The sequence below is a fragment of the Dromiciops gliroides genome, chromosome 6 (genome assembly GCF_019393635.1).
Source record: "Dromiciops gliroides isolate mDroGli1 chromosome 6, mDroGli1.pri, whole genome shotgun sequence".
NCBI lineage: Eukaryota > Metazoa > Chordata > Mammalia > Microbiotheria > Microbiotheriidae > Dromiciops > Dromiciops gliroides.
The window spans coordinates 244526361-244543422 of record NC_057866.1 but is presented as its reverse complement, the minus strand read 5'-3'; the positions used below and the strand labels follow the sequence as shown (position 1 = coordinate 244543422).

The window sequence follows — 17062 nt, the reverse complement described above, 5'->3', positions numbered from 1 at the left end:
CCGTGCAAACCAGTGCGTGCGAACGTGTGTATGATATAGGTTCTATCTGTGCGCGTGCGCCCCCACACGTATGCAAAGTCAGCTCTCTACAGGATGACTGGTAAATCCCTAAAAGAGAGTCGTCTCATGAACATTTTATGCATTAAAAACATGACTCCGAGCAGGGGTGCAAGGCTTCCCGGAGGATCCATGACGCGGAAAGTGGTGAGGAAGATCAAGGATGCTTCCATCGCTACACCTAAGGGGTGACCGGCTCTACAGCCCTTTGCACCGGGCAAATCCCTCGTCCTCTCCCAGCGATGGGCAGGAGCCGGACAGGCGCATGCGTAGTATTCCGCCCGGCGGTGGGGTCGTAGGGCGGAGAAAGGACGAAGCTGGCGCATGCGCGTAACTCCGCTGGCGGAGGGGCGGGGTGGAGCGGAAGGAGGAGAAGGGGGAAGGTCCTCGTTCGTGGCTGGTCCCCCCGGAGAGCGGGTCCGCGGAAGCCGTTTCCGGTGTCCTTCTCCCTTTCCCCGGAAGCAATGTGTCACGGGGCCAGGGTTCCGACCGGGCTTCCTGAGGGAGCGGGAGGGGTCGGCAATCATGTGACAGCGGGTTCAAGAGGAAGCGGCTGTCGCAGTCGGAGCTACCTGCGACCGAGGACAGCGGCGGCCCCGGCAGCCTGAGCCAGGTGGGTCTCGGGGCCTGACGGTGAGGAGGGGTGGCCCGAGCCGCCCGCCCTGGGGTGGGGGCGGGGAGGCGACCCTACCTCTCCCGGCCGCGCCCCGGGGCTCCGCTTCACCGGGTGTTTGTCTTGCAGGTCTGGGGACCGTCCCCGCGGGAGGAAGGGGCTCATCATGGCGGATGTGAGTGAGACACCCCCCCACCCCAGCGGGGCGAGGGCCACGAAGGGGAGGGGAGGGGGGAGGAGGTGATTCATGCACGCGTGTTGGTGTCCCGGGATCCACCCCCGAAGTCCCGCCTCGGATCCGGCGGCACCGTCCTTCCTTGGTCTTGGCCAGAGACAGTCAGCAGCGCTGGTCATTGAGACCCTGGTTAGGAGACAGGCCCACCCAAAGCCGCGGACCGGTCAGCGTCTATTATCTAGCCCCCGGCTGCTGGTCAGGAAGCAGGCAGTGCCCCGTAGTGCGGAGCTTTTCTCCTGGAGTTAGCCCGGGGCTTAGAGCCGGGCAGTGGACAGGTGGGCTGCAGGTGCCGTCTAGAACACCTCGAGCCCAGGGCGGCCGGGTGGCCTGGACCCAAGGGCAGCCTCAGACGCCCACTAGCCGGGTCACCCCGATCGCCTCGGTCTCCTCATCTGTCAGATGAGCCGGGGGAGGAAACGCCGAAGCACCCCGGGATCTCTGCCGAGAAAACCCCCAATGCGGTCACCAAGAGTCGGCGTGACCGAAACAACCGAACAGCGACTGTAGCTGACTCAGCGAGTTGCTTAATGTCTTCGTATTTCAAATTTCATCTGAAAATGACGATGATAATAACCTCCAATATATTGGTTGATTGTAAGGAGAGCTTTCTTTGTGTTTGACCTGAAAGGTCCCTTTAGCTCGAAATCTGTGATTCTGTGAATGGTCTATATAAACATAAGCTGTATTAATTGGAGCTATGAGTCTTTTTATTTTATTTTATTTTTTATTTTTGAGCTACTAGTCTTTAACTGGAGGAGGACACGATTGTAAACTTGAAGGCAGGGACCTGGTATTGCCCATAATCCCATGCATTTATGATGCGTAGTAGAGTCTCCCCTAGCGCAAAGCTCAGGTGAACGAGGCTTAAGAATGATTCAGGCTTGTGGGAAGGATAAGAATGGGGTTTGAACAGAAATGAGCTTTAGAAGATTTTTTTAGGGACTCTGGTGAGGGAGGTTTATGTAATACTAGTCATTCAGATATGAGGAACTTCACAAGTGTTTGAAGCTTTTCCCCTCTATGTTACAGCATGATTTTATATCTCTTTTTCTAGGATTTGAAGAGATTCCTCTACAAAAAGTTACCAAGGTAAAGAATCAGTAGTAATGTTACCCTGAATTCTGAATCGGAAAGTCTTAACTTTGTTGCCAACTTAAAAATACCACAATATTTGTTTTGCTTTTAGACTCACTGTCAGGTAAAGCTTTTATACTGTGCTCAGAAAGGAAATTAAACTGAGATATAGAAAAGACAGGAAAAGTTTGATTCTACTCTTGGATGTGCATGTTTTTCACTTGCATCATGGGTTACATGTAGTAATGATGACATTTCTTGTGCTGTGGCAGCTTATTTCCCTTGCATTATGTGTACTGGTTATTGGCTGAACCTTTCTGCTCTTGTTGGCATAGTTCATTTGAGGTGTTCTAATAATGGAAAGGATTTGAATTTCTAACTTTTGAGGATTATATTTTCTACTCAAATACAGTTTACCTTTGCACACATTTTAAAAAATAGGGAATAGAGACTGGAGCTGTTGTGTGACAGGGAATTCCCAAATGAGGAAGCTCCCTTTATTAATGTAGTTTGGAACCTTCTCTGTAACTTACAGCCTTAGAGAGTTGCCTGACAGGTTAAATGCATGTGACAGGTGGAACTTGAAACCAGGTCTCGGGAGCTCGGAAACCAGCTCACTACACAAAGCTACTGTTCCTTTATTAAAAATAACTTCAGAAAGTTCCCGAGAGTGAGGATTGCTCTATCTGGTAGCTAGATCTTTCTAGCTATTTGTCAGATCTCCTGGTTCCGGAGAGATAGGGAGAAAATGTCAGGAGATATCACTTATCCCATTATGTGTAGGGAAAAAAGAAAAAGACACATACACACAATTTCATAATATATTATCTACGGCAGAATGTTTAATGAAACTCTAACCTCATTCTTATACCACACATGGAAAGCTCCAAATTGAGAAGATTTAGATGCCCCAAACTTCTCTATATCCTTTATTTTTATTTATTTATTTTTTTTAGTGAGGCAATTGGGGTCAAGTGACTTGCCCAGGGTCACACAGCTAGTAAGTGTTAAGTGTCTGAGGCCGGATTTGAACTCAGGTCCTCCTGACTCCAGGGCCGGTGCTCTATCCACTGTGCCACCTAGCTGCCCCCTCTATATCCTTTATAATGTTCTTAATGCACTAGTTTCATCTCTCTGCATCTTCAAGGGAAGAAATTTAATCTGAAGTATAAAAAGGGATGGTTCATAGAAATAAATGAATTGTGGTTCTGGAAAGGGACCAGTTCTTGGTTGGTGATGGGTTACAGTCTATGCAGCCCACTATGCACTTCTCCATTGCCCTTTGGATGATTCTGAAGACTGATTCTTCAGAGACTTATAGTCCATGCCTTGTATATTTAATATTTATATTAGATTCAGTGGATAGAGGATTGAACTCAGAGTCAGGAAGATCTGAATTTATGTCCTGCCTCAGACTCTAGCAGTGTGCAAGTCATGTAACCTTTGTTGGCCTCAGTTTCCTCATTTGTAAGAATGGGGACTTAAAAGTGCCTTCCTCACAGAGTCGTTAAAAGGCTCAAATGAAGTAATGTTTGTAAAGTGCTTAAAGTGCTTTATGAATACTAGCTATTATTACATTATATTAAGTTCTTTGGATGGGATAAAGCCTCCCTTTATACTTACTTTATTTCAAAGCCATCTGATATGTTACCAAAAGCCAGAGAAAAATATCTTTTTTTGTTGCCTCCATGGGTTAGTTACAACATGGAATCTTGGACAGTCATCCCGGTATTAATTTGATTTAGGTTGTTTTGTTTTTGTTTTTTTGTGAGGCAATTGGGGTTAAGTGACTTGCCCAGGGTCACACAGGTTGTTGTTTTTTAAAGAATCAACTTCCCAGTGATACAGAAACTTGGAAACTTAACCCCTTTTTTTAGGACCAAATAATTTAAAAAGAAAAATCTAGAGATTATTTTTCTATTTGATTGGAACCCCTTTTTTTAGGACCAAATAATTTAAAAAGAAAAATCTAGAGATTATTTTTCTATTTGATTGGAAAACCTCTAGGTGGTACAGTGTATTGGAGTCAAGATTTATCTTCCTGAGTTCAAATCAGGTCTCAGATACATCCTAGCTGTGTGCTCCAGGGCAAGTCACTTAACCCTTTTTGGCCTCAGTTTCCACATCTATAAAATGATCTGAAGAAGGAAATGGCAAGCCACTCCATTATCTTTGCCAAGAAAATCCCAAATGGGGTCACAAAGAGTTAAACACAGTTTAAGTGACTGAGCAACAACAACAGGAATATCAGCATTAAAACAAATATGTTAGCATGATAGAATAAGAAATTATTAACTCTTATTTCTAAGAAAGAGCTCTGAATCATCATTAAGGAGACTTAAGTTTTTGTTCAGTCTGCCCTACGGAGCTTTCTCTAGGCCTCTTTCTCATGCATAAAACAGTAGTTTTTGTTAAACTAGTTTGACCACTGGAACATTTTTGGATCTGAAATATATTAGAGAAACGCACAGAGGCTGATTTGGGAGGTGAAAGGAGGCTAGAGAAAACTTTGAAGCAAAATAGGGAAGCAAGTATTTGTCTATACAGTTTTAATGCTAGTGACATTCCTCTTATTATATTTAATATGATTCTTGAACCAAATTTTCTATTTTTTTAGGAAGAAATATTACAAGCATCAATCTTCTTTTTTCTCATGGAATACCTTTTTTTTGCATTTTGTGCAACATTAGGGTTCCATGGGATATGCTCTGGCAAAGGCCTGGGTAACATCTAACATTTACTGATCGCTTACCTGGGCTGGTGATGTCCAGTCTGTTTGCCCTCCAAGGCCTTGGAATTACAAGAGTCCACAGATTCTTAATATCCACTAATTATGGGTAGAAAAGTATGAGTTGACTTTTATTGGATTGTAATTACAGGTTTTCTGTTGAAACCTCGTCAAATTAATTAAAATTCATAATTAAAACCTTTATAAAGACCCAATATCTTCCCCTCCCCCGAGTCTCTTATACTTCTCTTCTGAAAGTCAGTGAGGTAGCACAGTGCTGGACCTGAGATCAGGAAAACCTAAAGTCAAATGTAGCCTCAGATGCTTATGACCACTAAACCTGTCTCAGCTTCGGTTTCATCAACTATAAAAAAGGGATAATAATAGTATATACATGCCCCTCCCTCGCCACCAAAGCCAGGAGATATTTGTACAGTGCCTAGCAGAGTGCTTGGCACATAGTAGGTCAATTAAAGAAATGTTTGTTCCGTCCCCTGTTAACCTGTCAGGTTTGGCATATACTTTGAATTGTACCAGTAGTGCTGATGTCTAACCAGTGTGGTTCACTCCCAGTCTTCCTTATGACTTGTTCTAATTTTTTTTTTTAAGTGAGGCAGTGGGGGTTAAGTGACTTGCCCAGGGTCACACAGCTAGTAAGTGTTAAGTGTCTGAGGCCGGATTTGAACTCAGGTCCTCCTGACTCCAGGGCCGGTGCTTTATCCACTGCAACGCCTAGCTGCCCCATGACTGGTCTAATTTAAGACCAGTGCAACAGAACATAGTTGCAGCGACAGACTCATTTAAAAGCTAAACCTAGGACGTGATCATATTAACATTGAGTTAACTAATCATACACATCAGTAGGATGATGAATTTTTAATTGCTCAAAATATAAATGACTGGTGGTTTCTGTATTTTAAAATTCTCAAACAATTGATCACCAACTTAGGCTTAATTATAAATGATGGCCTCTAGTTCAGGGTCAGGAGGGAGGGACACTTTCTCAAAATATAACAAAATAAATTTTTAAAAAACTACTTAAGGGGGCAGCTAGCTGGTGCAGTGGACTCAGGAGGACCTGAGTTCAAATGCGACCTCAGACACTTGACACTTACTGTGTGACCCTGGGCAAGTCACTTCATCCTCATTGGTCCCCCACCCCCAACCCCCCCAAAATAACTTAAGCTTAAGAGCTCAGTTTCACCTTTTAAAAATCACTTAGAACGAGGGCCTAGAACAATTTACTCATCCACATAAAGCCCTTTCAACTGGAATGTATCATTTTGTGAAGTCTTAACTTTTCACCCCTTTCTGTAAATCTTGTCCTCCCGTCTGTAGTACAAATAATTTCAGGTATTAGCAAAACGTTTCATTTTCCTGTGGCAGTTCCAGTAGAGTTCATTTATCTTGAACGTCAACACAAGGCCTATTATATTTATCAGCTGATTTCCTTCAGACTCTACTTAGGATATTCTAAGAAGCTTTTGTCTCCATTTTCTAGGACTTTCTTCTGTTTGATATCCATTAAGAAGAAAAAACTTTTATTCTTACTTCCTCTCTGGAGTATTAGTTGACTCTCTAATTTGAATATCTCAGAGATGTTAAAAGGAAAGGAAACTCATCACTGAATCTGTTTTTCTAATACATTTTAAAATACTTTCATTTACTTCAGATTTCAGACAAAATCTATATTTTTCAAGAGATCATTTTAGGATAAAAGGCTATTCAGTGGGAAATACCATCCTATTTTATATACATAGTGGTTTCATGTGTTTTATTTTGGTTTTTGTTTTGGTTTGTTTGTTTGGCAATTGGGGTTAAGTGACTTGCCCATGGTCACACAGCTAGTAAGTGTCAAGGGTCTGAGGCCAGATTTGAACTTGGGTCCTCCTGAATCCAGGGCCGGTGCTCTATCCACCGTGCCACCTAGCTGCCCCTCATGTGTTTTATAAGAGAAATGGAAGCACTTTGTAACATGAATGATTGTAGCTGTCACAAAAGGGGAGGATTTCTTTTAAATAACTTTAGCAAGGGCAATTCCAAAGACATAAATTCTTTTTTTGTTTTCTCTCATTTTCAACAGATAAAATAGTGAAAATTCAGGCTACTAATACCTAGTTTAAAAGTACATATGAGGACAACTAGGTGGCGCAGTGGATAGAGCATCAGCCGTGGATTCAGGAGGACCCGAGTTCAAATCCAGTCTCAGACACTTGACACTTACTAGCTGTGTGACCGTGGACAAGTCACTTTCCCCAATTGCCTCAACCCCCCCCCCCTCAAAAGTACATATGCCTGGGAGTGGAAATTCTGTTTTCTAATGTAATGAATTCTAATAGAGTCAGTATACTGATTTTATATAATTAGGAGTTGTAGTGATTATATGGAAATGTTGAATGTTAGCAAGCCTTTTCATTATAACCTCTAATGCCGCATAAGTTTTCAAAGGTTGTTTCTTTTTTTTTTTTTTTTTTTTTAGTGAGGCAATTGGGGCCAAGCGACTTGCCCAGGGTCACACAGCTAGTAAGTGTTATGTGTCTGAGGCCGGACCTGAACTCAGGTACTCCCGACTCCAGGGCCGGTGCTCCATCCACTGCGCCACCTAGCTGCCCCTAGGTTGTTTCTTCCCTGACTCTCTCTGCTAAAGTATAATGCATCCTCGGATGGGAAGTCTGTATTATTTATCATTATGTTCCAAGGAGACAGGTGCCGAGTCTCCTATTTCACCAGCACCCTTTCTCCACACATAATGAAAACTACCTTTGCTTGTGACCATTTTCAGTGTTTTAAATCTATGGCAATTTTCTGGGCTACATGATGCAGGTTTTTTGGTTTTACTTTGGATGACACTTGTGAATTTGTTGATTTAGGGAGCTTACACTCTAAAAACTCCTGATTTGGTCATGCAGGAAGGAAATGAAAGAGGTGCCCACCTCCCTTACCTCTTTCCATTTCCCCAGTCTGACCTCCCAGTGTACCCTGAGGACCCCTGGCGCTGCTTGCTGCTGCATCATTCTAATTTCCAGACCTTTACATCTCTCCTACAGTTACACTCATATGTTATCTTCCCACTTACAATATGAGCTCCTTGAAAGCAGATTGTCTCTTTTTCTGTTTCTGTCCCTAGCACATTGCAAAGTGCCTGGCACACAGTGAACGCTTAATAAATGCATTTTCATTCATTCAGCAAATCAGATTGGCACTCATCTCAAATTGACAATTGTCGTGAGTTGCCAGGGTCACCGAGAGGTAAATTGACTTGGTCACATGGTTTGTATCAGGGGCAGGACCTGACTCCAGAGCTTTGAGTCCAGCCTAGCATGCTGCGTCTCACATCACATAGTTTTACTTTATTTTTATTTTTTTTTTTATTTTTTTTGCGGGGCAATGGGGGTTAAGTGACTTGCCCAGGGTCACACAGCTAGTAAGTGTCAAGTGTCTGAGGCCGGACTTGAACTCAGGTACTCCTGAATCCAGGGCCGGTGCTTTATCCACTGCGCCACCTAGCCTCCCCAGTTTTACTTTATTTTTAAAAATGGTCCACAGACCAGCAGTTAGGAAACATTGGGAGAGTGAGAGTACATTATCTCTAAGACATCTTCTGGGGGATATCCTTGGTTCTGCCTTTCTTTGGTGGATTGGAAGCACTGGGAGATGCTTTGTTCCTAGAGAAGGAGGTGGTGCCAAAACAGGTCAAGGAGGAAGAGGCTTGATAGGGTTTTTGTTTTGTTTTATACCTACAGGGAAGAGTTGTATAGCACAAAGCTTCCTAAAGTGTGGGTCACAACTGCATATGGGCTCTCCTAACTGAATGTAAGAGTTGTGAAAAATTTGCAACAGTAAAAGGTCATGTAGACCTATTTTATATACTTATATACCTGGGGTCACATAAAAATTTCTTGGGCAAGAAGGGGCTGTGAATGGAAAAAGTTTAAGAAGCCTTGGTGTAGCCGCATGAGGGGATTAGGAAAACCATCGTCCTGTCCGGGGCCACAAAAAGTGATGGATTTTCATTTGGAAGATCCGGGTGGAATTCCAAGCTCTACAACTTAGTACCCATGTAATCCATCTCTGTGCATTTACATTATTATCTTAATCTAGTATACAGTTATCACCTGGAGCATAACATGCCAACATGGTGTGCCGCTATTCATTCTCCTGTATGTTATTCATGTCCTGCCTCCTGTAACTGTGACATACAACAGTCATGGTGCTTTATGGTGTTCAGCAAAATGACTATGTGTGCAGTAGGAGTTTTAGGACTTCTCTGATCAACCTGTTTCCTCATTTAAAATGAAATATCGGATCATAGCCAACACTTGCATTTTAAGAGTTTAGTTGCATTAGCATAATTGTTAGATTAAGGTGCCCAGAGTTTTGTTATGTATTATGTGGGAATAGAATATACTGGTGGTGTATGGCTATGAGTCATGGAATGCTTACAGTATCTGAAGTATTAAACATGAGGTGGGTGTGTGAGCGGCAACATAATTGGGGAATATGAGAAAGAATAAGACTAAAGGATGTCACCAGAGAAATGCATGTTCAAAAGTGTAGTTGGACTGGTCAGTTGTGAGAACAAGAGTTAGCGAGGTGACAAACTGCCCATGGGCTCTACCGGGAACTTTATTATAATGGGAGGAAGTGGGGAAAGCCCATGTGGGAGGCCCGAAGCAGGAGTCATACAGGCATGTCTGGACTGGCATCTACAAGGTTGAAAGCAGTGTCTGCCTCCATTACATCATAAATCTGATCTATAAGGACGAGAGAGAGAGAGAGAGAGATCCTACATTCAAGCTCATATTTTGAGAACATTCAGTGCAATGTTATTTACATGATAACTAAACTTATTTTGTCTCTCTAGTGTTGAAGGTCTTCATGCCATTGTAGTTTCAGACAGAGATGGAGTGCCTGTTATCAAAGGTAACTGAGCATTTAAGTGGAAATCTTGTTTTCTACTTTGACTAAAAAGTGAACAAAATTAACAAGTTTTATCCATTGTGGGTGATAAAGGGAAAATCAAAAAGCTATTTTGGTAAATGGAAGGAGCTTATTCTTGGGCTTTGAATAGATTTTCGTTTTTGTGTTGTCAAGGCAATCTGTTGTTAGGATTTATGAAACTGGCTGTTGGGGCCTGTAGTTTATTATGTCAGGTATTTCATGTAACCAGTATTTGAACACAGATTTTTCAAAGGTCAGGTTTCCTGCTTTAAAGGCAGTTATTGTTGCATATGTCATCAGCAAATCTAAAATATAAGAGCCAAGTATACAATTTGATACTTAAAACTATTAATAAGTTGAAAAAAGATCCTTCAAAGGCAAAGTACCTTTGTTTAACAATTCCTTTAATGTAGTTCCTTTAATCAGTGTTTGTTGAAATATTGAGTGAGATCTAATGGGTTTATACTTTCATTTCATGCCCTGAAGAAAAAGTTCACTTTTAAAATTAATTTCTTCCCTTTTCTGCCTCCTTTCTGCAAATTATATATAGTTAGAGAATTTTTAATACAGTGAAACCCAAGTGACAAGAATTCTTAACCAAAATTTTACTTTTGGATTCCACTTTCAGGAGAAAAGGCAAATCACAAGAAAACAAGCTTATAGCAGAGATTTATATAAAAAGAAACTTCTAGGGTCAGTATTTATTCAGCCCAATTACCTAATTACTTATGCTGTTTACATCTTATAATATTATATGGTGAAAATTGATGTTAAGAATGATGACCCATGGGGCAGCTAGGTGGTGCAGTGGATAAAGCACTGGCCCTGGATTCAGGAGGACCTGAGTTCAAATTCGGCCTCAGACACTTGACACTTACTAGCTGTGTGACCCTGGGCAAGTCACTTAACCCTCATTGCCCCACCAAAAAAAAATAAAAAAGAATGATGACCCAGAGACACTGTACAATCCTTAGTCATCAAAGACAACTTAATTTGTTTTCATTATATTACTACATATGAAAATGTTCTTTTACACAAGTGGAAATGATTCCTTTTTACTTTATTCTTAGCTAGAACATAATCCTTGAACATTTAAATGTTACTATGTATATTTAGAATATACAGGTACTCATTATGAATGTTTTACTGTGATGAAGATCTCCAAGGGAAAATTCAGCAATTCTTTCCTCATTTATTTATGGGTTTTGAGCATGTGGTTAAGTAGGCCTCTCTCTCCCCTCTATCTGATAAAACCACTGAAATTCTTTTAAATATTTGCAGTATTCTCTTTGCACTTCAGACAAAACATGAGAGGAAGTGATTATGGGCTTGTGCGGTACAAAGCTCATTTGCTGCTAACCTGACTTCTCAAGGCTTTTTATAGCTTCTATTAAAAGCATGCTGTCTTTTTCCAGTGGCAAATGATAATGCTCCAGAACACGCTTTGAGACCTGGTTTCCTGTCTACCTTTGCACTTGCAACAGACCAGGGCAGCAAACTTGGACTTTCAAAAAACAAAAGTATCATTTGCTACTATAACACATACCAAGTAAGTGCCTAACCGTTGAAACTAATTGGAACTCTCATCGCATAGCCTTTCTTATAAATTAAGTAGGCTCGGTTTATTACAGTAAGTAATAATTCTTTATATAGCCTTTAACTCTGTTCCATTTAAGTCATTTCCCAGTGAAAGTCAAGTGATAAGAAATCCATTTACAGGCTTTGATTGTCTACTTAGTAAGAAATGGAAGGTCAATTCAGGTCACTTACTTCCAGCAGGTGGTGCCCTTAGCTAACCAACCAACCACTGAAATAATCTTTTCATTTATATCTTTATTGTTTACAGCTAAAAACTTTGTCTTGAAAATCAAATGGTAACTGTTCTATAAATTTGAATGGGAAGTTTTTACATTATTTTAATTTTGCTAATAAAATAAAAATCTAGGGACTTTAATGGTAACTCTTCTCTCTGAAGAGTCAATAACATGCTATTTCTTTCAGTTATAGAAGCTATTTAATGTCAGTCATTGACTTTCTGGTTTTTAAGTCTGACATGAATATATATTTATAAGATAGAAAGCTTAGCATCATCAGTTTTTCTAACCCTATCTCATGGTCCATTGAAAAGGGAGTTATTTACACAAGAGTGGGTAAATATTCAAAATACACACAGGTTTGTCAGTATAAAGAGTAACCCACTCCAGACTTTTTAACTTTTGTCTTGTTATTAGGGAAACAAATTAACATCAATTACAGTTATTTATAGAATCATATCGTGTTAGACTTGTTAAAGGCTAAGTAGAATATATATATATATATACATACATACACATATATATATATACATATCAGGGCATTTCGTTTTCATTTTGGAATGTAAGATATTATACTCTGTTTCTTTAAAGCAATTTCTAATTTGCTCCTCCCCCCCTTTTTTAAAGGTAGTCCAATTCAATCGGTTACCATTGGTGGTGAGTTTCATAGCAAGCAGCAGTGCTAATACTGGTATGTTTTCATTATTTTAAATAGAGTTTTAAATTATTGAGATATTGTACTTGGCGTTCTATTTCCACCCAACTTTCAAATAGTCTTATGCATTGGAAGTGCTACATACTTATCTTTATATTTTGTTTGCCTCTCATTAAACAAAATAAATTAGGTACAGGGCACTTTGATATTCTCCTAGGAAGAGAAAGGAGTTTTTAATGTTTTCTTCCCCCTAGTTTTACATGTGATTTGTAAACAGAGGTACTTTCCAGAATACTTGGTAACCTCAAAACATGTTAGATGTTCCAACTTCCGGTCCTCTGCTTTACCCACTTTTATTTGTTAATCAGCAGTTATTAAGTACATGCTAAAAATTAGTTTTCATACAATTTATTTACAATTATAGCTTGTCATGAACCTGCTACTGTCCAAGGTCCGGGCTAGCTAAGTTTGAAGAAGCTTATTACCAGGGTGGCCACAGGGTGATGAACTTTAGCCACAACAACTCTTGGAACCATCCTCCTATGAAGTTTTAGAGGGGTTTGAGATGATAATAATTATAGAAACCCTAATAGTCAGTATTCATGTAGTGACGTAAAGTTTACAAAGCACCTTATTGAACTCATTTGATTCCTATAACAGCTCGGTAAGTCCACATTTCATGGATGAGGAAACCAAAGGTGAGACAGGTTATGTGATTTGCTTGAGGTCACACAGCTAGTAGATACTTAGGGCAGGACTTGAACTTGGATCTTCTTGACTCAAGTACAGTGCTCTATCTTAATGCCCGGATGATTAGAATCATCATCATTATAAACACTTATATCGTATCATCTTCTGTCCTCAAAATCACCCTGTAAGAGGCAGGCCTCTTTTACAGATGAGGAAACTGAGGCTGGTAGAGGTTAAGCGACTTGTCTAGGGTCACAAGCTATAAGGGTATGAGGCAGGAGTTAAACTAGCTCAGACCGATGACTCCCATGTCCAACATCCATGATGTCCCTCGGCCACCTTGATGAAAGTTCCTGGTCTTTGATGTACTTCTCTCCCTGATCCGCCTTGATTGAAGCTGGTTGTAGGAGGGCTGGGCCAGTTTGTGATGGTGCTCCTCCTTGGCTTACCACCCCAGGACTTCCATGTGAGGTGACAAATGGTAACTGTATTAAGAGGAGAGTTTTAGGGATATCAAAGAGATATAGTTGGCATAGGGAAGTGAGCAGCTACTTTAAGGACTTACTATCTTTTTTTTTTTTTTTTAGTGAGGCAGTTAAGGTTAAGTGACTTGCTCAGGGTCACACAGCTAGTAAGTGTTAAGTGTCTGAGGCCGGATTTGAACTCAGGTACTCCTGACTCCAGGGCCGTGCTCTATCCATTGTGCCACCTAGCCGCCCCTGACTTTTTTTTTTTTTTAATTATAAAAATATTTTATGTTCCAAATTTTTTTCCCTCCCTCTCTTTCCTCCCCCCTCCCCAAGACAGGAAGCAATCTGATATAGGTTGAATATGTACAATCATATTAAACATATTTCTGCATTAAGACTTCTTATCTTAAGAAAAGCAGCTGAAAAAAAAAATCAGCTGGCAGCCTTCAGACTCTGAATCCACCCAAAACAATGGTGGTTGTGGTGGTGTTTTTAATCTTAGACTTAGTTTTTTATAGGAAAATTTAGGATCCTTATAGATCCATATATGCTATATGAAACAAAATAGAGGAATGCTCTTAGTCAGTGTACTTGGGGAACATAATGTGACTTCATTCATTTAGCAAAGTGGGCCTACAGTTTTCTTTCAGATAATCAAAAAATTCAACTTTTTCCTTCAAATGTAATATATGTGAATACAATATAAGTAGATATTAACAAAAAGGTCCCTCAGTGGAAAAATGACAATTAAGACACTTTACTCCTTCGATTTCATTGGTTTAGACATTCTCTGAACTGACTAAATTTTAACCTTTCTGCATCATGGGTAATTATCATGAATTGCCGTAAATCTCTTTACTTCCTCCCTTCCCTCAATAAAAATTGACCTGATAACCAGCCCTCCCAGGGTGAGCATCTCTGAATGTAGCTAGGCATAATCCCTTACTAGGTCTCTCCTAGAATCCATTACAGTTTCATAGCAGCTTATAAGAACTGTGCCTTCAGCAGCCTAAGTTTGGGAACCCAGGGTGATCTACAATGACGAATTGGAGAATAAACCCATAAGATGAAAGTATCCTTAAATTCTGATGCTTTTTATCTGAAAACAGTGTAAGATGGAAGTGGATTTCAGCATGGATAGGATTACTGTTTTTCATGTTGTTCTTAATTGAGAAATAAATATCTGTTCCTCTTATCAGTGAAAAAGTCTAAAACAAATTCATGTTTTAGAGATACTCCAAGCAACTCAAGTTTGTTTGTTTTGTTTTGTTTTTTCATCTAAACCATATTGCAACTTTCTGAAAGTTATCTTTTTTTCTTTGATGTAGGACTGATTGTCAGCCTAGAAAAGGAGCTTGCCCCATTGTTTGAAGAGTTGAGACAGGTCGTGGAAGGTTCCTAACCTGACCGTGGCCTGGCCCTGGCCATGTTGTTTTGATCCCAGTGAGTCCAGTCCAGCAGCTTTGACTTCATCAAGTAATGTGACTCCCCACACTCAGAAAAGACAACTTCCCCCAACTTAGACTGAAGAAGAAGATTGTATTTATTATTTCTAAATCGGTGGACTGTTGTGTTGGGTTTTAGGCTCAATCCTTCTACAGTATGGTTCAGTATCTATCACAGCTCCCATGGAGTTTAGCTCAGCCACCAATGAGGGATGAGATTCTTATCCAGTGGATCAGAATCAAAGTGTTCCCATGATCCACATGAGCCACCTAAAGCTCCCCTGTTGTGTTCAGGACCTACAGGCCTGCACTAGGTAGGTCCTGCTCTGTATATGCTCTTGCTTTATTGTGAATAATAGAGAACTTATTTTTGTGTGTGTCATGTTGTGTGTCTGCACTGAGTGAGTGGAAGAGAGCCCCTAACAGCAGTAATAAACCAGTACAATCACTAACTATCCCTGTTTATATCATTGTGAGGTGGAGATTTAGGAGAGCATTACTAATTGGTGTTTCTTCTTAAAGTGGTGTGTGTCGAAAAAGAAATCTGTTGCTTTGGATTTGCTTTTACCTTCAGCTGTCAATAACCAATCAGTATTTTGATGTTTTTCTCTTTGTACGATTTAAGTGTAAAAATCAGTATCCAAGCTTTGGTTTGTGACGTTTATATGAATACCATAATACAACAGTTCTTTTTCCTTTTCCTAAATAAGGGTCTAAATAAAATAGTATTTTGTAAAAGTATAGCTTGACTCCTTAGTCCTATAGTTTGAGGGGTGGGGGGAAGGGGCAGGAGGTGAATGAGATCCAGGTCATGAGAGAACATCATAAGCAGTTTCTCCTCGTGGGACGGTGGCTGAGCCATGAATCTAACTGGTCTAGACAAGAGGCGATGAGGACCCAAACCAGGTCGTGAGGGGGGACCATGGGATCTAATGAGGTGGTGGATGGCCCTGGGGTGCACCCAGGCCTAGAGGGTCAGACCAGGGTGAGGAGACGGAGAGGGGTTGTTCAGGTGTAGGAAGAGAGCCAAGCAGCGTCAGAAACCTGCGGGAGGGGGCAGCTAGATGGTGCAGTGGATAGAGCACCGGCCCTGGATTCAGGAGGACCTGAGTTCAAATCTGGCCTCAGACACTTGACACTTACTAGCTGTGTGACCCTGGGCAAGTCACTTGACCCCCATTGCCTCACTTAAAAAACAAAACAAAAACAAAAACCTGCAGGAGGCTGAGTATCGACAAGACACTTGGACTGAGGGGTCTGCCTTCAGAGGTGGAGGCGAGGGTTTGGGAGACAGCACCTGACCCATACTGCTGACTAGTGGCTAGCGGGCTGCCCCACCCGACACATGATGCTACGGTGCAAAGGAGTGAGTGCAGAAGAGCACCAGACGGTGCACGCTTATGTCAGGGAAGGCTTCACATAAGCTGAGTTAGAGAAAGGGAAGGGTATCAAACAGAGACCAGGGGTGGGAAGAGGCGAAGCCCATTCCAAATGTGGGGAGAGACTAGGAGAGGCATGGGGACAGGACCGGAAAGAACCAAAATGGGGGGTGGAGAGGGTGGAGAGGAGCACCCATTCTGTCCGAACTTTCAAAACCCTCATTACTCTAATTACAAGTTGTGCCATGGTGGAGTTCTGTCTTTTGTATACTTTTGGAAAAGTATATACAATGTTTAATCTTTGCTGTCTGATTCGGTATAATGGGAAAGTATTCCCTTTCATATTTTTAAATAGGATGCATGTAATTATATATATACAGACACACATATATATCATTATATGTATGTAGATATACCATAATATAATTTATATATATGTAATATCAATGTAGTGTAACCTACTTAGCTTAAGTTGCTCTTAAGATTTTTGAAATGTCCTATAAATAGACATACATACATATTTACAAAAAAACTAACAAGCACAGCAGTTAATGAATGAATGCCAATTATTCTGGAGGGGTGTAGTTGAGCTACCAGAGTTGAATTCAACAAGACCTGGGTTCAAATCCTGCCTCTGACACTTAAGTGGATGATCCCGGGCAAATCACTTAACTTCTCTAAGACTCAGTTTCCAGGAAAATAGAGGTAATAATACCACTGGTACTTCCCAGGTTGTTGTGACAATCAAATCAGATAATGTATGTCAAGTGCTTTGCAAACTATCAAGTGCTAAATAAACACCAGTTATTGTTATTATATGGCATGGTTTGAGTGTTTATGCATATCAATATCTGGGAATTGCTCTCCATGTCAATTTGTAGTTTTTTCTAAAAAATTTAAAGTATCTTAATTAAAATGTGGCATAAGAAATACCATGAAAACAAAAGCAGAAACCCCCCCG

General features: G+C 40.8%; 1 protein-coding gene across 1 annotated transcript; it reads left to right on the top strand.

The window, feature by feature from the left end:
* Positions 1–513: 513 nt before the first annotated feature.
* LAMTOR3 (late endosomal/lysosomal adaptor, MAPK and MTOR activator 3) lies at positions 514–16842 on the top strand. The gene is made up of 7 exons (XM_043971346.1): positions 514–670; positions 800–845; positions 1960–1994; positions 9572–9630; positions 11064–11197; positions 12090–12153; positions 14606–16842. Exons 2-7 carry the CDS (start codon positions 837–839, stop codon positions 14677–14679), a joined length of 375 nt encoding a protein of 124 aa, XP_043827281.1. The 5' UTR covers positions 514–670; positions 800–836; the 3' UTR covers positions 14680–16842.
* Positions 16843–17062: the final 220 nt, after the last annotated feature.

Bases quoted from the DNA above. Each gene is read 5' to 3' on its own strand.
- LAMTOR3 (XM_043971346.1), top strand. The intron at 1,995-9,571 runs GTAAAGAATCAG...TTGTCTCTCTAG, and splicing joins CTCTACAAAAAGTTACCAAG to TGTTGAAGGTCTTCATGCCA. The intron at 11,198-12,089 runs GTAAGTGCCTAA...CCTTTTTTAAAG, and splicing joins GCTACTATAACACATACCAA to GTAGTCCAATTCAATCGGTT.